Below are 27,669 nucleotides of genomic sequence, written 5' to 3'. Positions count from 1 at the left end.
TTTCCACAAATCCAAATCACTTGAAATTTTAAGCGTGTGCTCATAAAAAATAGTTGAATCTTCAAAAAAATATCAAAAAAATATTTTACATGAAATAAATTAACTAAAATACCCTCAAAAAGTTTTGAAGGTATTTTGATGGTCTTTTTTTTCACGAATAATTTTTTTTATACTTTTATTAGGTACGTCTTGAGGAGAAAACACACATCTAAAATTTCAAGTGATTTGGATCTGTAAAAAAAATTCAAGCACTACCGGACATCCGTGATCGTCAAATCGGCCCAAATTCAATCTGGACTGTTGGGCTCATATGTTCATATGAGCTAGACATATATTCATTTTAGTTGGACACCCACAATATGTTGTTTTTTCCATTCCTTTTGCCACCGTTTTCTTTTTTTTGTTTACACCAGGGTTTTAAAAAACGCCGAGTCTAACCGGACTCGCTCGGTTCGACTCGGGAATCGCCCGAAGACGCGCCTGTTTTGCACATAAAACGGGAATCGCCCGTGTCTAGAGAGAACCGAGCGATTCCCAATATTAGACTCGCGATTTCGTCCGAGTCACCCGGAAGAACACGGGCTGCACAGTGTTCTTCACGGGATTTCAATTTTTTTTATCATTTTTTGAGATTTTCAACGTTTTCAGCCTTATGAACGAATCTTACAGGCTTTAATTCACATTTCGAATCATTTTCACTCAATAAAATGAATTAAAACCACAGTATTTTATCAACAAATTTGGATCGAAGAGTGAGTTTTAGGGTTTCCACCATTTCAGTGATTTCAATCGAAATAAAGCTTCATTTTTTGTAAAATTTCAGGCTGAGTGATTGTAAGAGTGTTGGTCAAAATTTTGTGTTCATAATTTGTGATTATCTTGGAGGAATACATATCAATTTTGAGTTTGAAGGCACGGATGCACGAAGAATAGGTAAAAACTCTGTTTTTTTTTTTTTTCCTCCATGCGATCAAATCCAGTCAATATTTTACAGATCATGTATTAAATTTATAGGGTTTTGATTCTTTGTAGTGTTCTTTATCATTAAATATATTCAATTTGAGTTGGATTTTATAGAAAATAAGAGTGATGTCTGTTAAAAAAAAGTGGACTGTTTTTTTTTTTTTTTTTTTTTCCGCCATATGATCAAATCCAGTCAATATTTTACAAATCATGTATTAAATTTATAAGGTTTTGATTCTTTCTAGTGTTGTTTATCATTAGATATATTCAATTTAATTATATTTATTCAATTTGAGTTGGATTTTATGGAAAATAAGAGTAATGTCCGTTAAAAAAAAAGTTGACTGTTTTTTTTTTCCGCCATTTGATCAATTCCAGTCAATATTTTACAAATCATGTATTAAATTTATAGGGTTTTGATTCTTTGTAGTGTTGTTTATCATTAGATATATTGAATTTGATTATATTTATTCAATTTGAGTTGGATTTTATAGAAAATAAGAGTGATGTCTGTTAAAAAACAAGTGGACTGTTTTTTTTTTTTTCTGCCATTTGATCAAATCCAGTCAATATTTTACAAATCATGTATTAAATTTATAGGGTGTGATTCTTTGTAGTGTAGTTTATCATTAGATATATTCAATTTGATTATATTTATTTAATTGGAGTTGGATTTTATAGAAAATAAGACTGATGTCTGTTTAAAAAAAAGTGGACTATTTTTTTTTTTTTTTTTTCTGCCATTTAATCAAATCCAGTCAATATTTTACAAATCATGTATTAAATTTATAGGGTTTGATTCTTTGTAGTGTTGTTTATCATCTCATGTATTCAATTTTATCTGATTTATTCAATTTGAGATTGATTTTTGAGATTAAATGACTGATATCTGTGAAGAACTGCGTTTTTTTTTTTTTTTTTCCTCAATTCAATTGATTTTTTTTAATATTTTGATAATAATGTGTTAATATTATAGGGCTTTGATTCCTTATAGTGATGTTTATCAAAACATGTGTTAAATTTGATGTAATTTATTCGATTTGAGGTGGATTTTTTAGTTGGAATGACCGATGTTAGGTTAGTCTGTGAAGAACTGGGTTTTTTTTTTTTTTTTTTTTGATCAATTTTTTTGAGAAATCGTGATTTTTTGAAAAATTATTTTTGATTATCATGAGGAATTAAACAATATTTTAAATTTTTATTGTTAAATTTTTAGTTCAAAAAATTGCATGTTGATAGATTATTTATGCAAAAAAATACATGTTATTATATTTTTAATGCAAAACTGTATTTTTTAATTTATTGTTAATACAAAAAAATACATTAACAAATACATGTTGTTAAACTGTATTATATTTTTAATACAGTTTTGCATTAAAAAAGTATTTTTAATTTTTTAAATATTTAATACAAAAAATTCATGTTGTTAAACTGTATTATCTTGAGGAATTAAAGTGAATATCCTTGTAAAAAAATCGTGGCATGTTGTTATATTTTTAATGCAAAGCTGTATTTTTTAGTTTGTTGTTAATGCAAAAAAATATACTAACAAATACATGTTGTTAAACTGTATTATATTTTTAATGCAGTTTTGCCTTAAAAAAGTATTTTTAATTTTTTAAATTTTTAATGCAAAAAGTACATGCTGTTAAATTGCATTATCATGAGAAATTAAAATGAATATCATTGTAAAATATCATGTATGATAATTATATTAGTTGCAATTATCAATTTTATTATTAAATTTTTAATGCAAAAAATGTATGTTCTTGATAATTGAGTTGTAGGCATATTTGGAGCTTGCTTTTTTTATTATATTATGTTGCATATTTGTAATTGAGATGTATGAATATTTAGCATGTGTGACTTATACAGATTTTTTTTTATCTATAATGTTACATAAATATTTTTTTTTCCTCAGTAGGAATTAATTCATATTTGTCGAAATGAAGATTTGTGACAAGTCCATATGTATTGGCATTGTGAATTACTATACCATTGTAAATATATTTTTTATTGATACTATATTAATGTAAATTTATTGTTCTTTATGTAGTGGCTGATATAGGCTATTTTTATTTATAATGTTGCATAAATAAATTATTTTCCCCAGTAGGAATTAAAATATTTTTGTCAATAGAAGTATTTGCATTAACTAACAAATATAACTTCATGAACTACCCCTACATATTATCACTACACATGGTGATTATTTTTCATGTTCAACTGTCAGGTTAATTTTTAACCTTTTACATTTTAAAGTTGAACCATGGCAAGATCTGTAGAAGACCTTGCATGGCAACATGGGGTCAGATTTGAACCCAACAAAAAAGACAAAAGTATTTGTAATTACTGCCAAAGAGTGATAAGTAGTGGGGTACATAGGTTCAAGCAACACTTGGCAGGGGTTAAGGGAAATGTTTCTGCGTGCAATAGTATCCCTAATAATGTAATAAAGCAGATGACGGTATTATTCAAGGCTACCAAAGGAAAAAAAATTGCAAAGCAGAGGATAGATGATGAGATAGCTAGTTTATATACGCCATCAAACGTGAATGATCTAGAAGAGCAATATAATAATGACTTGGAGATGGCCACAAGAATGAGTTTACATGAAACATATCAGAGGGAACGCGGGTTTAGAATGCCTGGTGGTTATGACATGGGCATGCATAGTGAGCCTAACTCAGACATGCATGGCGGGCCCAGCTCGAGCATATATGACGGGCCTAGCTCAAATATGTATGGAGGGGTTGGTGGCAATATGTATCAAGAAGAATCAGACGTTGAAGAAATTGTTTCTAGCTTACCTAGGAGTGCCAGTATTGCAGGTCATGGTCGTATAGACCCATTTCTTTCAAAGCCTAAGTCACAACAGATTACCCTAAAATGCATGGTTAAATGTACAAGAAACATGTTGGGGAGATATGTTGGTAAATAGTTCTACGATAAAAGGATTTCCTTTGATGTAGCCAATAGCCCATATTTTCCACCTATGGTCAGTGCAATCCAGAAAACTGGGCCGGGATAAAACCCCAAATGGCATATGAGCTCAGTGGGCCAATATTAAATGAAGAGGTGGAGGAAGTTACAAAGTGGATTGAAGAATATAAACAGAGTTGGCCAAGGATAGACATTACTCTCATGAATGATGGTTGGTTGAATAAAGTTAGCAAAAAGGAGTTTTTAAACTTCTTGACCTATTCCCCAAAAGGTACAACTTTTTTGTCTAGCAAAGACGTATCAGGGACGAAGAACGATGCAAACTTCTACGTACGACTATGTGATCAGATAGTGGAGGAGGTGGGAGATTAGCATGTAGTCAAGTTTATTACGGACAATGCGCGTGCATGTGTTTTTACGGGCAGCAAGTTGATGGATAAGAGGAAGGGTGCTGCACACAGCATCGATCTTATATTAGAGGAGATCGGTGAGATCAAAATTGTGAAGGAGACTCTAAAGGAAGCAAGGTTGGTGTCGAGATTTATATACAACCACTCTAGAATTTTATTTCTGTTTCGAGAACACTCTAAGAAAAAAGAGATAATCAGGCATGCCATACCCCGCTTTGCGACCGATTGCTTAGCTGTGCACTCTATTCGGGGATCTGAAGGTGCATTAAAGAGATTGTTTACCTGTGAAGAGTGGTTAAATGACCGCCTCTCGAAATCCAATACCGGTATAAAAGTGGACGGCATTGTCTCAAATAGGAGGTTCTGGTCTCGATGTTCCAGTGTCGTAGAGGCCACTGCCCCTTTGATCACGGTGTTAAGAATGGTGGATGCTGACAAGAAAGCTACCATGGGCATCCTTTATGAAGGTATCGAGAGGGCGAAATCAGCTATTGGGGAGAAGTGTAGTTTTGCTAGCAAAGTGATCGAGATTATAGAAAGGAAGTGGAACACCAAATTTGGACGTCCAATTCATTATGCTGGTAAATATATATTTATATCATTAGAATGTTTCATGTTAAATTATTTTTTATGAAATTTTAAATGATATCTTTCTATCTATATATTTTCTAGGTTACTACTTCAACCTAAAATTTTTCTATTTGACACCTGAACATCCCTACAAGATTATGGAAGGGGTCAGATACATTATTGTAAAGTTGGAGAGAAGCCATCGAAACCAAGTAGCAGCAATACAAGATGTATTATTTAATGTTTGGGTAAGAACTTCATTGAGTTGTAATGTTTGTGAGGAATAATACACTAAAACGAAATATATTTGTTTTAGCTTGCTATGTATAGGGATGCTAAATGATCCTTCGGAACTAGACTTGCCAAGAATTCTCGAATTAAGATGGATCCAGGTTATCCCCTCGCTAATATTTTGTTCATTCATATATTTAATCTTATGAATTGTTCTTGCCCTTACAATGCTTTTTACATTTTAATCCAACTGAATGGTGGGAGATATATGGTATTGATGCACCTCACTTAAAAGATGATAGCAATCAAGGTGCTCTCCCAAACATGTTCTGTTACTGGCTGTGAGCTCAACTGGAGTACGTTCTAATAGTTGCACATTACTAAGAGGAATCGACTCTCTTCGGAGAAGCTTCATAAACTAATCTACGTTCATTATAACTTATACTTCCGAGAGCAACAAATAAGAAGGAAGCTTGAAGACTATGGGCCGATAGAGTTAAACACAATATTTGTCACAGACACAACAAATCAATGGGTAGTAGAAGAGGAAGAGCCAGTGTTGCACAAGAGAACGTTCATTGAGGCTATCGGTGAGGAAGATCTTGAAGAAGGTGATGAACAGTATGAAAGGGGAAGCAGTCAGCCAACGTATCCACAATTCGTCGGAGATGTCGGTGATATTGCACCTAATGAGGGAGAGTGGGAAGGGGGTCTAAGGGAAAATGAGAGAGATGATGATTTTGAGGCCACCCTATCCCAGCCATATTATTCACATATCGAGTCCCGACAGCAACAGTGTAGGGATGAGCATGACAGTGTAGGTTGGCATGAAGGATGGACAAGCTTCGAAGATTTGGATTGGAAACACAACAGAACACTAACACTCAGGGATTTGGGTCTAATCAGACGCTTGCTAATATCGATGATTCGTTTTTAGATCGAATCAATGAATTGTCAAAACGAATTCAATCAATGGCACTAGCGTGACCAAGAAGAAGAAGGACGTCGTCTGTCATTTTATTTTTAGATCGTATATTACTAATTGTATGCTTTATTGTAGTCCATGTATGTTGATATACTTATTCCATGATAATTCTATGTTTATCATTTTGTGTGATGTAAATTAAATGATAAATAGTAGTTCATGTAGGGAAAGTACATATCAATATTCGCATATTCATGCAAAAAAATGAAAATTCTTAATGGAGTACCCTAATTTCTTATTAAGTTCCTAAAAAACAATATTTATAATGAATTTTAATATTTTTTTTGGATTTTTTTAAAGCTTTAATCTGATCGATTCAGCCGATTCCCAATCCAAATCGCCGATTCGTCGATCCGGATCGATTTTTGAAGTACCCGATCCAAGTCATCGAACCGCTTTTTAAGCCATTGGTTTACGCATAGTACTTTCTTGGAATGCATCTACTTGTCTCATTCAACTCATAACTTTTATCTCGTCGTGCAATGAAACCACAACTCTTGGCAAAGTTGCAACAAAATTCATATGCCATTTGTTCAGTTGGAAATAGTTGACGTTAATGCTTCTGTCTGCAATGGCCTACCTTTCTCTCTCATCTTCCATCTGGTTTCAAATAGAAAGCTATCTTTCTCCTCTGTGATGACTTGGGTTTAATGCCATCATTGTCTTTGTTTTTCTTGTTTGGCACCGTCTCTCTTTCCAAGTTTGAAACATTTTCTTAAGTCCAATTTTTTATCATTGTCTAACACCATTCAATATTTGTCACTACTCTCTCTCTCTCTCTCTCTCTCTGTAGATCATGGATTCAATGGACTGCTGAAAATGTTCACCACTATCAAGAGTTCTCTTTATAGATATGAAGAAACCCCTAAAATCTAGAGAGAGAAACAGTTAGAGCACCAAACTGCATAAGAGAGCAAAATCAAAGTCAAGAAAGAGACCATGAAAATCTGGTTTTTCTCTCTAGATCACATCCCAACAAATCTGGTTTTTCTCTCTAGATCATAGTCGAGAAAGAGAGCAAAGTCATAGTCAAGAAAGACACCAAGAAAATCAATGGAGAATACTCCTAAAATCTAGAGAGAGAAACAGTTAGAGCACCAAAACTGCATAAGAGAAAAATCTGGAGAGAGCGACAGGGAACCAAAACTGGTTTAACCGCATAAGAGAAAAATCAATAGTTTAACCGCCTGATTTTGTTTCTAGTCGTTTGAATTGATTGTGACATTTTTGTATCAAAAATAAATAATATCATAGTATATAATTCATTTTTGTATAAAGAACCATTAATTGTGACCTTCTTGCATTAAAAGTCAATGGTATCATAATATATAACCACCTTTATATATGAGACCTTGAATATTTTGACCGTAGATACTTAGGAGATAAAAGGGTTTGATTTGGCTAACCAAGAATTGGTCACCAAGAAACTAATTTTAATTTTTAATTTAAAATATATATTTATTTGAAATTTGAGGCATGTATGTACTTTTATATTTATATTAAATAAAAATAATAAAATATATTTTGAACCAAAATATCAATCATAACCTCTGTGAATTGTTTCAGGGGTACTCTGGTCAATTTTCTGTTTAAAATATATTTTTTTAAAATTTTATTTTTGTTTTATACAATGTATATATACTTTAGATTTCAGATAAATATAATTTTAAATCAATATAAAAAAAAAAATCCATATGTGGCTGTTTGATAAGGCTCTATTCAATCTAAACCAATGGTTTAAAAAACGGATCGGTTACCCGGATCGGGCTTCCAAAAAACCTATCCGGATCGGCGAATCGGCGATCCGGATCAGGAATCGGGTGAATCGGTCAGAATAAAGCTTAAAAAAAATTCGAAAAAATTATTAAAATTCATTATAAATATTGTTTTTTAGGAATTCAATAAAAAATGAGGGTACTCCATTAAGAATTTTCATGTTTTTGAATGAATATGCGAATATTGATATATTCTTTCCCTTCATGAACCGCCATTCAGCATTTAATTTACAGTATTTCGTGCTCATCCCTACACTGTTGCTATTGGGACTCGATATGTGAATAATATGGCTGGGATAGGGTGGCCTCAGAATCATCATCTCTCTCATTTTCTCTTTGAATAATATGGATTAAAAAAAAAAAATAACAAATTTTCAAAAAAATCTATCATGGATTAAAAAAAAATCACAAATTTTCAAAAAATTCTATCATGGATTACAAAAAAAAATTCGATCATGGATTAAAAAAAAAAAATCATAAATTTTCAAAAAATTCAATCATGGATTACATAAAATTCGATCATGGATTACATAAAATTCGATCATGGATTACAAAAAAAAACAAACAAAAAAAAACAAAAAATTCAATCGTGGATTACAAAAAAAGAAAAAAACAGTTCGATCATGGATTACAAAAAATTCAATCATGGATTACAAAAAACTCTATCATGGGTTACAAAAAAAGCAAAAACAAAAAATTCAATCATGGATTACAAAAAAAAAAACAAACATTTCGATCATGGATTACAAAAAAAAAACAAACATTTCGATCATGTATTACAAAACTTTCGATCATGGATTACAAAAAATTCTATCATGGGTTACAAAAAAAAAAAAAAAAACAAAAAAATCGATCATGGATTACAAGAAAAGGAAACAAACATTTCGATAATGGATTACAAAAAATTCTATTATGGGTTACAAAAAACCAAAAAATTCGATCATGGATTACAAAAAAATCGATCAAGTATTACAAAAAAATCTATCATGGATTACAAAAAAAAAAAAAAAAAATCGTACGGACTCGTCGATTCACTGTTCGGACTCGCCGATTCCGTACAGTGAATCGGCGATTCACTGTACAGAATCGTCCGGTTCTCTCTAGAACCGGACGATTTCCGATTTTTTAAGCGATCCGGTCCCCTTTTCACGATTTTCGAGTCGAACCGGGCGAGTCCGGTTCGACTCGGCGTTTTTTAAAACACTGATCTAAACTATAGGAAGGGTACTTGCGCACCCGTCCGCTATGCATGACGTGGACGGGGACTTCCCTTAAAATAAAAAAATAAAAAATAAAATAAAATGTTATGAGAACCAAACAAGAAAGCGTTTGGTGTGATTCTATTAGCAGAGTGGTTATCATTGATTTTGAACCAGAGAATGTTTGGTCCAATTCTAGTAGCTATTCGACTGAATAACAAAAAAGTGTAATTCATGAACCCAATCAAAACCCACCCTAAAGTATCACAAAAAAGATTTCATAAATATACGAGTAATATATTTAAACTAATTTGTTCAAATTTTGGTTTTGCAGTGGATCAAACCATTTTGAGGTCCAATCTTGTGTACAAGCCCATAAATACACTAACAACACATATCAAATGAAACTGGAGGTGAAGTACTCTATTTACAAGGGGAAAAGTTTATATAGAGCCGAGGCTCTAAACAATCAAATTCGAGCCCCAAAAATTTCACTAGAAGAGGTTGTTTTGATGCTCAAATATCTTCGAATTAATTATATCAACATCAAGATGCATGGACATAAGAAAAAAAATAGATTTTAAATTTCGAAAATAGTGTATTTTGTAACGCATTTTTAGACCATCAATTTTCAAGATTTTCATAGATCTGCCGATCTATACTATTTTTAGGCGCTTTAAACTTTATAAATAAAAATGAAAATATATTTTAAGGCTATCACAAAGATTTTTAGTATTGAAACCACATTTCTCGGTACTATTTGAAGGTAGGCTCTAATTTGATTGTTTAGAGTCTAGGCTCTATACAAACAACACCCTATTCACAAAAATAAAAAGGAAAAGTTCTCAGGGAGTAAGGCATCTACTTTGTTTGTAGTGATTGCGTACAAATATACAAAGAGACAATTTAACTTTGGTACGAGGTGGTCACAATTTTTTATAACCAAGAAGTTAGAGAAAATCTCTTTTAAAATTTGAGCTTAGTCTATGACATAAATGCAGCCACCCAATTTCACATCCAATGGTCAAGAATAATTGTGACCACTTTGTATCAAAGGTAAATAGTATCATTATAAACTTTCCTTTATTTTTAAGGGTTTTTGGCCCTCAAACACATTCTAAATTATTGCAAATCCATTTTTTTGTTAGATTTATGAATTTGGAGCTCCAAAAACTTTTTTTTTCCTTTTTTTTTTTTTGGGTAATATGTTAATGTGTTGAGGCATCCACCCCGCTAACCACCCTTGCCCACCCCCATTCCCAAAAATTTAAGCAAATGGAGTTCGAACTTGCAGTCTCATGGTCAATCATCACCGCTTGTTAACCAACAAATATATGGTCTAGGATCTTAAAACATTATGAATCTTATGACATTTGAAGAATTGAAATGAAAAATATAAAACTATAGCACTTGGGCGTTTAATCTCGCTCTCTTCTTAGAATCGTGATCTTGATGGCCGAGACAATAAACCCATAAAATTTTGGATCCAAATCATCTCCAAGATAGATTCTAGGAGGATGGACTCATTGTGAAAAGTTTTGACAAAGTTTTTTGTTGGCTGTCTACTTAACACAATCCACCTCCATTACTTAGGCTTGAGACGCGTTAAAATCCTCATTATAATCGATGTGTCCCCATTAAAAAGGTTCAAAATGAGCTTGGCTTGTTTAAGATGGCTTGACCATGGCTTGCTTAAGCTAGCTTTGGCTTGTCTTATAAATGAAGTACCAGCTTGACCATGGCTTGCTTAACCAGATAATGCTCAGGCCTCAAGCCCTAGACAAGTTTACCCAGCTTGTGTTGATGGATACCCTAGCATTAGAGAGTGGAAGAAGGGCTGTCACATGCAAGGTGTGAAGAATCCACCACAAACATTGAAATCACAGGGCATAAAACCCTCTTCTTACAAGGGGACTCGATGTTTCTAGGTAATCTTATTTATTGCAATTTAGCATAGTGCCACACTCTACTTTCAGAAATTAAACCTCTTTTTCCAAAAATTTCTACTTACATTAGACAAAAAAGAGAGGAACAAGAAGACTACCATATAAGACAAAAATAGAGAGAGGAACAAGAAGAGTACCATGGAAGAAGAAACAAACAAATAGAATGGCATCCTTTTCTAAAGAAAAATGAGAGAGAGAGAGAGAGAGAGAGAGAGAGAGAGATGCTTGTATCCACATAAAATTAACTTGCAATGTGCTATTTTCTAAAAGAGGGGGAGAGAAACCAATGGGAAAAGAAAAGAGGAGGCCCACTCCAACTAAATTAGGATAAGGATTACAAAAGGCTCACCTCACCAAATGCTGGGTGTGTGAACATCAAAAGGTTGGGGCCTCCTTTTCAACAGCAAAAAGCCCACAAAATAGACAGCTTTTAGTGCCTCCGGTTTGATATGTGGATGCGCTTACATTGGGTCCTCCCCATAAGTCAATTATCTTCTTCAACTTTAAAGAGCACCATTTGCCAAAAGAACTTTTTGTGGAGCCAAAAGGTTTTCCCACATCTTTATGTAAAAAGAAGACAAGATTCCAAATTTCTCATAAAAATCAATAGAATTGAGGCCTATTACACTACCTGAACTGATAAACCTCTTTTTGGTGAGGGTGGGAGATCTCCATATGAGTAAGGCAAGAGAGAATATTTGTGAGGCTTTACAATATCACAGTTTGAAAACTCATTTAACTTCTTGGTTTGTATGAACCCAAAATTCAACTGGACAACAGAAGTGAAAGTAAGAGCACTTGTGAATAAACTGTGTGCATCATAAATTCATACAGATTTCAGAACAAGGGGTTCCCTCTTTTATGCAAACAACTGGAAGACACCGTCAAAAACTCGGAAGAGATCTCAGTTCATGATCTCGTCACAAGTCCGGTTCATAATTTAAGACATGTATAAGCATAGCATCTATAGACAACAGCATCGCTCTCTCTCTCTCCCCAACACCCCCCAACCCCCCCCCCCCCCCCCCCCCCCCCCCCCCCGTGCTCTACTATGTACAAAATACATTTTCAAACAGTCAATAGCAATGTTTTCCCGCCACCTCCGAATTCCATGGAAGTTCTTGAAGAAGCTAAAACCAGACTACTTGGGCATCTCCATAACCACCTTTCTCCTCCAACTCCTCAAGAAGCCTACACGTATGCGCGTTACACCAGGCGAGTGCCCAAGTCGATCGGTAGATAAAACACATGAAACGCCAAGCTCTTTATAAAGAGAGAATATGTGAAGAGAGAGAACATCACGTACTGCTCTCTTGGAATGTATGGGACCTTGAAAGAGCAGCTGGGTTTGCTTGCAAGACCTGTACTGTCTCACTAGACCTGTCCTTCCCTTCCACCTTGGGCTGGAAAGCCTTGAATATCCCACCCTTCCTAATAGGTTCCAAACTATCATGCTTGATACCAAGAGTTGCCCATATTGAACTCTTTGCCGCTTCATCAGGATCATCAATTCTAAGTGTTTTAGGAACCCAGAGGGATTTCTCAGGTTTCTCTTCTCCTTGTGAAGGAGCATCTCTTGAATGCTTGCCAAGAGTTGGAGAGTTATTCCCACTACTTGTCGAAGAAGGCGATAAGCCATTGCCATAGCTTGAATTCACCCAAGGTATAGGCCAAGTCCCACCAGCCCAAGTAGGAACGCAACCCCAGTAGGACCCAGGCACAAAGGGAAAGGGCACAGTGGGTCCACAAAATGGAGGGGGAGGAGCCACTATGGCTGGGTGCGTGGTCCACTGAACTGGACCACTGGATCCACCTCCATGCTCTGGCCCTCCATACACAACCTCTGATGAGCACCTCCCCCCTGGTGAAGTAGCAGCCATGGCTGCAACACCTGTCCAATTAGGTGCCCATGGATAGGGCCATGGAGAGGCCCCACCTGGAAAACACTGTAAATGAGGAGCTCCAACCCCACCTTTACAACACCCCACTAAACCACCTTTCTCAACCATGTTTTCTTGCAATTCTCTTTCTACACTAGTAGGGGCAGTAACAGTAGAAGACCCACATGATAATTCCTCCCCATTCTCGGAAACTTTCTCTCTCTTGGGTACCGCCTGCTCGCCTAGGTTCAGCACAGTTTCCATGGACTCGCAAAGAGGAGCATCAGGCCCAAATTTTAGCACTGTGCCCCCAGTTTTCAAAGGCCTAGTATGTGGGGGAACCCCACAAGAGATTACTTTATGATGGTTCGTTTCTTGGGGTTCAATAAGAGGCTTGGCCAGGTTTTCAGACATCATAATATGGCGATAATGAGATGCTGAATGCTTGTTTTTTCGGCGCCCTGCTCCTACTGGTACATTCCTCATTGTTCCACCAGCTGTCCAGTATCTTTGGCAATTTTTGCAAAAATGTCTTGGTTGATTCACATTATAATTGTTGTAGTAGCAAAACTTAGTGTCAAGACTATTGCATCGAGGGCATGGGAGGACCTTGTCGGGTTTTTTAAGGGTCTTTTCTTGGCTTCCTCCCCCCTCTATTTCAGTCTGGTCTTCTTCAGTTGACAAAGGCTTAGAGTCTTTAGGATTTGGTGTGGCCTTGTTAATTTCATGGTTGGAGTTTTGCGGTTCTTCTTTGCATTCCTTCAAATCATTAGGGCTTGCTGGATCTTCTGTGTTTGCTCCAGCTTTATCCCCACTGGCTTCATTATTTTCTTGGCATGTTTCCTGAAAATTTGACACGCGTTTAATCCATGGCTCTATGTAAAAGGAAAAATTTGTGAAGTATTAGTATGTAAGAATTTATGTATACACAATGATCAATGCCACATATAAGAAATCACTCTATTGCAGTATAGCCCATTGAAAGATCATACTGGAAATTGGTTTATTTGCATATAAAACTATATTGGTGTAACAAAAAAGGAAGAACATTATTGCTATATAAGCCATTGAAAACTTTCCCTGAAAAATGGCTTCTACATACATCCTGAGATTCCAAAGGGTTATTAAAATCTCAGTAAAAGAGTGTAACTTTCAAGTGCACAGCAAGAGAAAATTGAATTCTCTACTTCAATTGGATACGAGTAAAGTTCAGGGCTTTTAAGTTTTAAACCAAAACTCAGTTACATTTTCTTACCCATCAAAAAAGAAGAAAAAAAAAAGTCTTCTTATCCTTGATATTTATTAGGGCCAATGAATTTCACTATACCCATACAAAAGATGCATCAAAGATAATGGCATCCAAGAAAAAGATCAGACTGAGACGCTACTAGCAGTTCTCACTTTTCCATTTCTCCAGAACGAACATCAGGTTCCAGAATATCAGGGGCATATTATCCCAACTGAGACCACAGGGACCCATAAATGCTTCATGAAGAACATCTATATTATATAAATCTGGCGATATCAAGATTTCTTGAGAGGAAATCGTAATGGCCAAAAAGAAACACATCCATCTAAACAAACTCAATATATCCCAAGGATTCAATTATAAATGGGATTAACCAAAGAAGGGTTCTGTTTTTTTGACACTTTAAACAAATTCACCTAAGATATTAAATCATCATTCTGCAACGAAAAAAAAAAAAAGAGAAACTAGAGAGGAAAAAGCCAACTACACTTGGATTTTCAAACCCAAACCTTCAACTTGTTTGATGGTTAGGCTGAGTCTGCTAATTAGAAATACCCAAAATCTCCATGTTAAACTCAAAGCAAGTTATGAAATCAAAGCCCTATGTTTGAGTTTGCTCAGGTGAAGCCTGGGAACGACTATGATCCAAAGTAATAATAAAACTTTCTTAAAATATCTTGACACCATACCAGGCCATTGGAAAAACTTGACACCGTATCGTGTTTTAGGGATCTCACACCAAAATTTTCATTGCAAGGTCTGATTTCTATGAATGTATGGCTCTGAATAAAATGAGGATCAATTGGCATGCAAGTCAAGATTAGAGACTTTCATTCTAAAATCTTGATTTCAGTACAGAGTCTACTCTGAATTAGGAAGATCGACCACAAAGGATTGCCAAATTATAATTGTTTTAAAACCAAGCAATCAAATATGAAAGTTCGGCCTCTAGAACCAATTGTGCTTCATTTAAAACACTTTGCACAGAGTCAACAATATTTATCCAGTAAGCAATGGAACCCTCAAAACGAATCACTTGAATTTAATCAACATATTTTAAGGGGCTTATCATGCTGAATTACTGATATTTAAAATAGCAATGAATTCATTGAACTCTATAAATTTTCTACCAAAATTCGGTGACAAGCTTAAAACTTAAAGTCTTACTCTCACTATATTGTTTTAAATTCAACCAGTAAGCAGTCCAAGCTTAAAACTTCTCTGTTCAGGATTTCTAGGGTTTCCATGAAATACCCCCCAACAGCAGCACAACATTAAAGACTTTTTCAGGTGCAATGGTACTTAAATCACTTTTTATTTTCTCATCCAGGAATTTCTCCAAAGAAAATCAGAAATCACCAATTTCATTGGTATGCAATCAGAAACCGCCATTTTTTCAGAGGATTTTTTAATCATACAACAAATAGCTAATAAAAGTTCTAACAAAACTTGGAAAGAAAATATAGTTTTTACAGCTAAAGAAAAAAGATGCTAAGAACTAAAGAAAGCCCAATTTTTCAGGGGGAGGTGGGGAAACCATAAACCCTTTCTGAAGCTTTCTCTCAGTGCAGAACTTCATTTACAATCCCAAAGAGAAAAAAACTAGTAGAAAACAAATAAAAAGGAAAATATCAGTTATTGAACCCTAATTTCACCATGAAAAAACCCCATGAGTCTCCACCCCCATTTCTCATCATGAAACTTCAAGTAAAATCAAAACCAATACAATAAAAAACAACACCAGCACCATTAAACAACGAAAAAAAACCCAATACTTATACCCAATTATTCCCTCACAAAAACCCTAGAAAACCAAGACAGAGAAACCAAAAATCAAAATAAGTTACAAAATCCAACCTTTTCATCAGAAGTGGCCTGAATATCATCTGATTTATCAATCGAATCAGACAGAAAATTGTTCTCAAGCAAAGGGATCGTCTTCCCAAATAACTTGATCGCCGGATCCTTCACCTCCAACATTTTTCAGACAATCTCTCACTTGGGTTTTCCTCCCAAAACCCAGAGAAGCAAACCCAAAGCCGGGTTTTCTAGAGAGAGAGAAAGAGGACACCGAACTAGAGAGAGAAAGAGCAAGTTTTTGTTTGATCTTTGATCCAGTGCTTCCTCAAATGAGGTTAGAGGCGAATTTCGAAGGTGGGTTTTTGGAGCGCAGTGCAGATAAGAAGGAAACACATTTGTTTTCTCTAGAGAGAGAAAGTGATTTGTCTAGAGAGAGAGAGTGAGGAGGAACACAGTAAGTAATCCTCTCTCTTCCTTTTTAAGAGAGAGTTATTTGTGTAGAGAGAGAGTGCTGGTTGATCTTCTCTTTCTCTCTCCTCCTTTTAGGTCTAATAAAGTTAACGGCGTCAAAAGCTACAGAGGGAAAGAGAGAGGTCGGCAAGTAGGAAAGTGACGCCGTCAGTTTAAGCGGCGGCCGACGTTTGTTGCCACGTCATCATCGAGGGGCATTTTGAGCCACGAATTCTCGTGGCTCAGGATCGAATTGATGACGTCACCGGAGAAGAAGCGGATACCACTTTCGCTTTTTGGAAAGAAATTTACTTTTTTGCCCGAGTGTCATGCGGTAATTACGAGAGTAGCCTCAGATCTTTTTGTTCTGGGGATTGGGAATAGAGACATGGTTTTGATGGGATTTTACGTGGGTGTGCCCTTGCGTGTTTTTTATTCCCATTCTTGCCCTCTTCAAATATTGAAATCACCTTTCTATTCTTTTTTTTCTTGGGATGATGTCTCAATCGGTTTAGGCTTTATGAAAATAAAATAAAGTCTAATCTTAAATCTTCATCTAGGAAGCACTTTCGACTACGAAAATCTTCGTGAAGGATCTAAATCAATTTCCAACACCTACAATAAAATTTGAAACTTAATAAATGGTACAGATCTTGCACATCTATGAACATTTATTTTTAGGGTGAAACAGATAATCTAAATAATTTGTTACAATATACACAATTTTTAGAGCTTCAAATCCTAATTTTTTTTCTACAGCTAATATTTTCAAGCTAAGATGTTCAATGTAAAGGTTTTTCGATGCTTGGATTGTAATCATCAATGAATTATGAGGTGAGGCTTTATTTATTTCGATATGTCTGCTAATAAATCATTTTCCTTTATCCTTTTTTAGGAGTACTCCACGTTTAGGTGCCTTGGATGATCCACATTTTCAAATCAGGTATTGATGAGCACATTGAACTATGCATATGGCTTACAACCCTCACAATCAGGCACAACGACACAATTATCAAGGGCGCACTCTACCACTGTGTTAATAGAATGTTCCATTCAATACGAGGAGCAAGATTTTCCAGAAAGTCATGGCTTTATACAGTCACACCCGAAAATCTTGTTGGGAAGAGCAGTTTTGGTATTGGGTAACTGCAAATCAATCATCTCTATATCAATGATCATGAATATGAAAAAAAGAAAAAACAGATTTTGAGCACTAACAATGGTTCATCTTACAATGTTTTTTTAATCTCTATATTTTAGGTTTTATATATCTAAGAAGGGTTAGGACCTTAATTATTATCTTAACCGGTCTTAAGCCCAAGAAAAAGAGGAGGGTTGTGTTAAGTAGACAGCTGATGTATTCTTAAAAAAAGGGATTAAGAAATAGGGCATTATAAAATAGAACTTCACTCTTTTATTTTAATACAAAGCATAATACAACTATTTTTTATAAGAATAGAAGAAATAAGGAGGGAATCGCTCGATATTACCTGAGAATCACGTATCACCTGGAGAGAAATCACTCACTCTAAAAAATGCTCAAGACAACTCTCAATTCGTGGTTGCCGGAATGGACCTTTAGAGGTATTATAGGCTATTTTTGGTAGCTCAAAGATTACCAAATCTTGGACATTGATTCCTTTTGCCAAATCCTAGCTATTGATTTGGAAGATATTTCTAGAGAAGTAATAAAAAAATTTCTAAAAAAATAAATCAAAAAATTTCTAGAGAAAGTTCTTAGATATTTTTTTAAACAATAATTTATTACTGATATTTCTAAGGAAGTTTCCTAAAAAAATTTTAGGATAATAATTCAATTTTATTCTAGTTTTTTTTAGAACTCCCACATGTAGGAAGTCGACCTCATAAAGCTGAGGAAAAGGTTCTAGACAGGCACTTTCCCATACTTTTTGATAAACCAGTAGTTAATGTAGCAACCGAAAAACCTACTCTCTAATCTTTTAACATTAAAATATGAGAAATTGACGGTTCACCACTTTTAACTCCCAAAAGGTGAATTCACTCCGATCAATTGTGCCCTAAAAAAAATTCAAAATAATTACAATAATAATCATAGTGTTGCAAGGGTATTTTCGTCATCTTGCACAATCAAGGGACAATATCGTTATATGACAAAAATCCCCATGGCATTCTGGACAATTGCCCCGGTCGCTTTTCAGTCCCCCCTCGCTGGCCAGGCCACCTATATTCCAAAAGGAGCCCACCGGCTAAAGCCGGTCACCGAGAAAGTGGGACCCAACCCACCCAGTACACGTCATCGGAAAAGCCACGTCACCACCCTTTGCCGTAGCAGCAGGCGTTCCCGAAAAGGTAAAGTGAAAAGGGCCCCTCGTGCCATTAGAGCCGCTCATCCAGTGTCAGCTTTCCGAGGCCGTACTTTTGACAGACACGTGGCGGTTCTATGGATGGGGATCCGGCCATTTGTGGTCCACATCACATCTCATGCCACGTGAGCGATTTCTAGCGGGCGAGTCCTCGACACGTGGCGGAGAAAAGCGGAAAGCCGGATGGGGAAAGTCCAGAACGAGAAAAGCGTTGTTATTCCTTTTTCGCTTTCTCTCTCTAAAATATTTGGCCTGTTTAACTCTCTCTCTAGAATATTTTGCCTCCTGACTCTCTCTCTCTAAAATATTGCCCCTTTTCTCTTTCTCTCTCTAGAATATTTTGCCTCCTGACTCTCTCTCTCTAAAATATTGCCCCTTTTGGCTTTCTCTCTCTACAATATTTTGCCGCCTGACTCTCTCTCTAAAATATTGCCCCTTTTCGCTTTCTCTCTCTACAATATTTTGCCCCCTGACTCTCTCTCTCTAAAATATTGCCCCTTATCGCTTTCTCTCTCTAAAATATTTTGCCTCCAGACTCTCTCTCTAAAACTTTGGTCGGATTAACATCCTCTCTCTCTAAAATAGAAAGCATTTGTAGAAAGGGAATAAGTAGCTGCCATTATGAAAATGTTCCCAATATGAGGGTTGATTGAATACAAGACCTTTTGACAGCTTTTCTCTTTCTTCTTTATTGTATTCTCTAACCCTTTCCATTCCCCAATAATAGTAGTACGTTATTCTTTTCTCTCTCTAAATTTTCTCTCTCTAAGAGCTCTTTTCATTTCCTTAGTAATTCTCTCTCCTACTTTTGGCAAAAGTTCGGATCTTAAATCAAGATTAAAATAGTATTTGAGTTCAAAATTTAAATACGTAGTCAGACTTTGGGTTTGATTGGATCCGTTACAGTCCTTATGACTACGATTTTTTTTTTTACCTTTTTTTATTTACCATTATATTATTAGTTTTTTTTATCAATATTTTTATTTATTTTACCATTTTTTATCTTATAACTGTAAGTTTTTTTTTATAAATAATATTATAAATATTACCAATATTGTGACAATATAAACACCTAACGCATGTTTAAAAATACATGATTGATATCATATACCCTGCTTCCTCACTTATTTATTCCTCTCTCTTCTTTTCCATTATATAATGTTATATTCTCTCTCCCCTTTATCCCCCTCTCTCCTTTATCCCTCTCCTCTTAACTCTTTTCTATCACATACTATGTTATCCTCCCTCTCTTTCCATCATATAATATACTATCCTTTCTCTTCCCCTTTTCCATCTCTCTCTTCGCCCTTTTTTCTTCACAAAAATCTTCTCTCTCAACCCTTTTCCATCACGTAATGTGTTATCCCTTGTTTCTCTCTCTATAATCTCTCCCTCTTAATGTGTTTTCCCTTGTTTCTCTCTCTATAATCTCTCTCTCTTAATGTGTTATCCCCTGTTTCTCTCTCTATAATCTCTCTCTTGAGCCGACCTGAATATGGCTCAGACGAACCTTTTGCCAGCTCCCCACTCTTTTTTATTGCTCTTTTCCACTCTCTAATTTTAATCCTTTTCTTTTTCCTTGTTATTTTCTCTCTCCTTTCTCTCTCTCTCTCTAAGTTTTAGAGTTGTTTCCCCAAACCCTCTTCCATTCTCCAATTATACTGCCCTATCTTCTTCTTTCTCTTTCTACTTATCCTCTCTCTCTCCTCTCTATAAGTTTTGTAACAATTTTCTTTCATGTTATTTTCTCTCTCCTCTCTTTCCCTCTCTAAATTATTTCATAATGTGTGGACATGTTTGAAATTTAAATTGCAAACGTTACACGCACCATATCTATGATAAAATAAGTTATATAAGTTGGCTTGCTACGAAAGCATGACGGCTTTTGTTAATTTTTTTTTTGCATAAGGTGTCAACCTTATACTATTAAAATAGGGTACATCTCAAAACTAAGCTGAAAATACAGTTTTGGTACCGCCGTGCCATGATATGAAAATCTATTGACAATCTAGCGAATCTATAAGCACTTGATAATATTGAAAATAGACGATCCAGATAATGTGTTAAAAGATGAATTGTTTTAAGCACTGGATATTGCATTTTTATTGGCTGTGAATCTCAAGGTCGAGATGATGGATTCGAGGGTTTTCGAGCATAAAAACAACCTTCTCTAATGGGTTTTTCGAGTGCACCAGTCTTGTACAGTATAAAGTTGACCCCTTATATAAACTTTTTATTTTTCTCTCGTATTTCTTAGATTTTATACAACACTTCTCAAACATAAGCAAGAAAGAGAAATAAATACTTTTTATATCTAACGAACCGCGTGTGCCCAAGCCCAAAAGTAATATTAAAGAAAGCATGTTTAATATGTTGTTAAAAGGGTGGGGTGGCATTTTTTTTCTATTTTAATGTAAAATGCTGAAGTTTCAGTTTTAGAGAGAGAGAGAGTATTAAAGAAGGGCATAGGTATTTAGATTTGCTTCCCTTTTTATTGTCGTCTTTTTTTATCATATATGCTTTCTTCCTTAATGTGGTCTTTTTACATATGATTGAGAGCTGCATTTGTGTGTGAGAGTTGGGGAGAGAGAGAGGGAGGGAGATGGTGTTAATTGGTTTGTGGCTAGAGAGAGAGATCAAATCAAGATGGTGAATAGATGGTTTATGGCTAGATAGGAGTGCCAATAGACCTAGACCGGAGGGGTAAACCCGATCCGGGTATGGGTCCAAAAATTGGACCTGGCAGGTCGGGTTCGGGTTCAAATTTTGGACTTAAATACTATTTAAGTATGGGTCCGAGTTTGATAATATTCTTCGAATCTCAATATATGAAATATATTTAATAGTAAAATATATATGTGAGTGGCCTTCATCCTCCAAGTGATCTTGAGGTGGCAAAATTAGATCTATCCAAATGGTCTTCTATGTAAATGAAATTTTCCTATCGAAAATCAACACGTGGATTATTGTGAACCCTCTTTACACGTGATTGTGACAAGATCCACCGCTCACTAATTGACACATGGCAAGAATAAATCTGATATTAGTGAATCTGGGCCACTACTTTATTCTGTGCATATGAACTTTCGATGGTCCACAGTAAAGGCCCCCAAGGTTATCCACAGCCACTACAAAGGATCCCACATTCATGTGGAACTAATCCATACTTCTTTCAGTTTTTTGTTTAGGGTTTAAAAATCAAGGTTAACATCTAATTACTATAAATTACCGATAGTGTACTATATAAATTTTTTTTTTATTTAGGGTTATAAATCTCTCCCTACTTTACTGAATTTTTTGTTTTACTATTCCTTTATTGGCTGACTAACTTTCAATTTTATAGCTAGCCAAAACCCACCATCTTTTCAACTTCTTACTATTCCTTTATTGGCTGACTAACTTCCAAATATGCTCAAGTTTATAGTTAGCCAAAACCCACCTTCTCTTCATTTTCAAACAAGGTGAAGCTGCCTACCTACATCCTTTAACAAACTTATTGAGGGAATTGGTCATATTAGAATTTAACACTAATAGTCATATTGCAAATGGTGGTTAATAAGGTCAAGGGATTCTTAGAAATTCAAAAAGAGAGTAGGTCTAACATTCTATTGTTGCAAACATATAAAAGTATAACTCATTAGAATTACGATGAGTAGTACGTGTCACTATGCAATTAAATGATGAGCGATGTATTCACTTATGAGAAAAGATGGGATTAGTCCACTAGCTCATATGAACATATGAGTCCCGATCTGACAATCACGAATATCTGATAATATTTGAATTTTAGTTTTTTTTTCTACAAATCCAAATCACTTGAATTTTTAGACGTGTGTTTATAAAAAATAGGTGAATCTTTGAAAAAATATCAAAAAAATATTTTACATGAAATAAATTGACCAAAATACCCCCAAAAAGTTTCAGGGGTATTTTGATAATTTTTTATTTAACGAATATTTTTTTTAATATTGTTGTTAAGTGCGTTTTGATGAGAAGAACATACACCTAAAATTTCAAGTAATTTGGATATGTAGAAAATAAAATAAAATTCAAATACTACTGGACATCCGTGATCGTCAGATCGGCCCAGATTTAATCTGAATCGTTGGACTCATATGAGCTAGTGGGCTAATCGCATCTTTTCCCTTTAATTATTATATGCCCCGAAGTTGTATATTACTATAAACTATTAGACTACGAGAAACTATACTGCATCTGATGATGCAGATAAAAATTGAGAAAAATTGGGACAAAATTTAAATTGTAATTTTATTATTTATTGAGTTTTTTAGGAAGTGCTCATAGATAATGTGGGGCGAGAGTTTTAGTATGATTGGGGATATGACCGACATTAATAGTGGGCAAAGGGATCTAGATCTCCTATTTTAATATATTTGGGATAACTTAAAAGACTATGGCTTTTACATTGTACATTAGATTACATAGTATACCCTCTCATAGATCTAAAATTGCTAGAGCACAACAATTTAGGTTGGTTGTTGATTTCAGTTAGACTATATAAGACAAGCAACTATTATCTAATATATATTTTTTTTGGTAAACCAACAGGGGGAGAAGACCCCCTATACGTTTTTCAATAATAGAAAATAGAAAAAGTTACTGCATATTATTTTACAACTCTACCATATGGCAGTTGTGCAACATAGCCTTTTTAGAAAGCACATTGACCACCATATCAGCCTCACGGTAAATATGGCAAATAAAACATGAATGATTCTCAAGTCTGAACTTGCACTTAGCAACTATAGTATGAAGTGCCCATAAAGATTTGCCTATTATCCAATTTTTGGAACCCAAGTCCTTTCATTTCCAAAGAAGGTGGTGTTTACTATTCCAATGGGCACATGATGGAAAGCCTGAGGGTCCACCATTTCTAGACAATGTCAAGACCAATGGCCATGAGGTAGTGTGGAATAAGCATTTGTTCTAGTGGCTAGGGCTCAACCCATCTCAACAAAAATCAAGTATCCATTGAGAGTGAGCTGGGGCCAATGCCAGTGATGGAGTAATATGAGCCTCACCTTGAGTTTCTATGGACTCACCATTGTCCATGGCCACCTATTGGAAAAGGGCCCTCAAAGGTTTAAATAAAGCAAAGCTACAGTCCCCAAAGGCACCAGGAGTGGCAAGATGGATCCACATGTGACCTTCTCTTGCTAGCTTTAATTTGGAGCCTAGGGGCAAGGACTTTTTCCCTTTGAAAGGTTTTATCTTTGGGTTTTGAGAGGTTAGGGAAGAGAAAAGCATCCTTTTCTTAAAGCCAGGAGGCCCAGAGAGAAATGGTTTGTACCTAAATACTTTCCCATGCAAAGGGTGACCTGTCCACCTGATTTAAGGCATCTACAAACCTTGCCTTTGACCTGTCCACCTGATTTAGGGCATTTACATACCTTGCCTTTATGTTTCAAGGATCCTTTCCTAAACTTTCTCTTTTAATAAAAGTGGGGATGGGGATGGGGAGAGGTAAATCCTTTTGGACCATGTAATGGTGGGGATTTGCTAGGTTCTAGGCCCAGAGGCCACGCGATTTGGTGAGTCTAAGCTGGATTAGGGAAATTAAGAAAAAAAAAGTTATAAAAATATTAAAATTGAAAAGCGATAACATGATTTTCAAACTGGAATCACCTGGCTTCCGATAAGACATTGCGATTTCTGAATCAGGCCGACGATTTTTTGATTCCTGAATTTTGTCGTTGTTATAGGATTTATTACTCTTTTTGGTGCTAGCAAGAAACTCATGTGAAGCAACACATGGAAACACAAACACACATTGTAATATATTGGCTTTGGATGTTGGGTATAGTAGTCATTTTTGGGAAATAATTGGTGGCTCATTTGTCCTTTTTCTTGACGAAATATAAATGTTTACATATATTTGAAAGGCCATTGCCATTTAAGGAATTTATCATTTCTTTTGTTTGGTAGGGTTTTTGTAATTTTCTCCTTTTTTCATAAGAAAAAAATTTGCAAAAAAATTGAGTGGAGACCACGAACATGTGGTTTCAAATGGTGGGATCCACGCAAATGAACAACTTAGAAATTTTGTTATTGATTTATGTAGGTCCCATATATAACGTGGCAATCATCTAATGGCTAGAGCACAAAGCATACTCGATTAATTAAGGGATGAGTTTTATATAAGGCATAGGATTTATGAAAACAAAATAAAACCTCACCTCAAATCCTCATATGAAAAAAGTATTTTCGGCCATCGAAATCTCTATAATGACTCTAAAATCAATTTTCCATACGACAATGAAATTCGAAACTTAAAAAATAGTATAGATCTTGTGGATCTATAAACACTTAATTTTAAGGCTAAATAGATGGTTTATTTTTAAAGCTTGAAATCTTTTTTTTTGTTTTAGCAATCATATTGTTCAAGCCAAGATGATTGATGTAAAGATTTTCTAATACTTGAATTCAATGGTTTAAAAACCGGATCGGTGACCCGGATCGAGCTTTTCAAAAACCGATCCGGATCGGCGAATCGGCGATCCGGATCGGCGAATCGGCGGTCCGGATCGGAATCGGGTGAATCGGTCAGAATAAAGCTTCAAAAAAATCCAAAAAAATTATTAAAATTCATTATAAATATTGTTTTTTAGGAATTCAATAAAAAATGAGGGTACTCCATTAAGAATTTTCATGGTTTTGGATGAATATGCGAATATTGATATGTTCTTTCCCTGCATGAACCACCATTCAACATTTAATTTACATCACACAAAAGGATAAACATAGAATTATCATGGAATAAGTATATCAACATACATGGACTACAATAAAGCATAAAATTAATAACATACGATCTAAAAATAAAATGATAGACGACGTTGTTGTTCTTCTTGGTCACGCTGGTGCCATTGATTGAATTCGTTTGACAATTCATTGATTCGATCTAAAAACGAATCATCGATATTAGCGGTCGTCTGACTATTCCCAAATCCCTGAGTGTTAGTGTTTTGTTGTGTTCCCAGTCCAAAATCCCCGAAGCTTGTCCATCCTTCATGCTCACCTGCACTGTCGTGCTCATCCCTACACTGTTGCTGTTGGGACTCGATATGTGAATAATATGGTTGGGATAGGGTGGCCTCAGAATCATCATCTCTCTCATTTTCTCTTAGACCCCCTTCCCACTCTCCCTCATTAGGTGCAATATCATCGACATATTGTGGATACATTGGCTGGCTGCTTCCTCTTTCATGCCGCTCATCAGTTTCTTCAATATCTTCATCACCGATAGCCTCAAGGAACGCTCTCTTGTGCAACACTGGCTCCTCCTCTTCGACTACCCATCGGTCTGCTGTGTCTATGACAAATATTGTGTCTAAGTCTATCGGCCCATAGTCTTCAAGCTTCCTTCTTATTTGTCGCTCTCTGAGGTTTAAATTATAATGAACGTAGATTAGTTTATGAAGCTTCTCAGAAGCGAGTCGATTCCTTCTAGTAGTGTGCAACCATTGGAACGTACTCCAGTTGTGCTCACAGCCAGTAGCAGAACATGTCTGGGAGAGCACCTTGATTGCTATCCTCTTTAGGTGAGGTGCATCAGTACCATATATCTCCCACCATTCAGCTGGATTAAAATGTAAAAAGCATTGTAAGGGCAAGAACAATTCATAAGATTAAATATATAAATAAACAAAATATTAGCGAGGGGATAACCTGGATCCATCATAGTTCGAGAATTTCTGGCAAGTCTAGTTCCGAAGGATCCTATAGCATCCCTATACATAGCAAGCTAAAACAAATATATTACGTTTTAGTGCATTATTCCTCACAAATATAACAACTCAATGAAGTTCTTACCCAAACATTAAATAATACCTCTTGTATTGCTGCTACTTGGTTTCGATGGCTTCTCTCCAACCTTGCAATAATGTATCTGACCCCTTCCATAATCTTGTGGGGTTGTTCAGGTGTCAAATAGAAAAATTTTGGGTTGAAGTAGTAACCTAAAAAATATATAGGTAGAAAAATGTCATTTACAATTTCATAAAAAAATGATTTAAACTGAAACATTATAATGATATAAATATATATTTACCAGCATAATGAATTGGACGTCCGAATTTGGTGTTCCACCTCTTTTCTATAATCTCGATCACTTTGCTAGCAAAATTACACTTCTCCCCAATAGCTGATTTCGCCCTCTCAATACCTTCATAAAGGATACCCATGGTAGCTTTCTTATCAGCATCCACCATTCTTAACACCGTGACCAAAGGGGCAGTGGCCTCTACAACACTGGAACATCGAGACCAGAACAACCTATTTGAGATTATGTTATCCACTTTTACACCGGTACTGGACTTCGAGAGGCGGTCATTTAACCACTCTTCACAAGTAAACAATCTCTTTAATGCACCTTCAGATTGTCGAATGGAGTCCACAGCTAAGTAATCGGTCGCAAAGCGGGTTATGGCAGGCCTGATTATCTCTTTTTTCTTAGAGTGTTCTCTAAACAGAAATAATATTTTCGAGTGGTTGTATATAAATCTCGACACCAACCTTGCTTCATCTAGAGTCTCCTTCACAATTTTGATCTCACCGATTTCCTCTAACATAAGATCGATGCTGTGTGCAGCACACGGGGTCCATACTAGATGCTTCCTCTTATCCATCAACTTGCTGCCCGCAGAAACACATGCACGCGCATTGTCCGTAATAAACTGGACTACATGCTTATCCCCCACCTCCTCCACTATCTGATCATATAGTCGTACGTAGAAGTTTGCATCCTTTTTCGTCCCTGATACGTCTTTGCTAGATAAAAAAGCTGTACCTTTTGGGGAATAGGCCAAGAAGTTTAAAAACTCCTTTTTGCTAACTTTATTCAACCAACCATCACTCATGAGAGTAATTCCTGTCCTTGGCCAACTCTGTTTATATTCTTCAA

General features: G+C 35.5%; 1 protein-coding gene across 1 annotated transcript; it reads right to left on the bottom strand.

Annotated features, from left to right (window-relative positions):
• Window positions 1–11,805: 11,805 nt before the first annotated feature.
• Window positions 11,806–16,405, bottom strand: LOC18425206 (cyclic dof factor 2). Its single transcript, XM_006829772.4, has 2 exons — window positions 16,009–16,405; window positions 11,806–13,745 (listed from the first exon to the last, which is right to left on the bottom strand). The coding sequence occupies exons 1-2, from the start codon at window positions 16,129–16,131 to the stop codon at window positions 12,321–12,323; spliced, it is 1,548 nt and encodes a 515-aa protein (XP_006829835.1). The 5' UTR covers window positions 16,132–16,405; the 3' UTR covers window positions 11,806–12,320.
• Window positions 16,406–27,669: the final 11,264 nt, after the last annotated feature.

The sequence above is a fragment of the Amborella trichopoda genome, chromosome 1 (assembly GCF_054954075.1).
Source record: "Amborella trichopoda isolate Santa Cruz 75 chromosome 1, AtrichopodaSantaCruz75HAP2 v2.0, whole genome shotgun sequence".
In the NCBI taxonomy this organism is placed as follows: Eukaryota; Viridiplantae; Streptophyta; class Magnoliopsida; order Amborellales; family Amborellaceae; genus Amborella; species Amborella trichopoda.
The sequence above is the reverse complement of the archived record's forward strand: the minus strand, read 5'-3'. Positions and strand labels throughout refer to the sequence as shown.

Excerpts from the sequence above, each read along its gene's own strand:
- LOC18425206 (XM_006829772.4), bottom strand. The coding sequence starts at position 16,131 with ATGTTGGAGGTGAAGGATCCGGCGATCAAGTTATTTGGGAAGACGATC. Across the intron at positions 13,746-16,008 it reads AGGCCACTTCTGATGAAAAG|GAAACATGCCAAGAAAATAA; the intron begins GTTGGATTTTGT and ends TCAAATTTTCAG.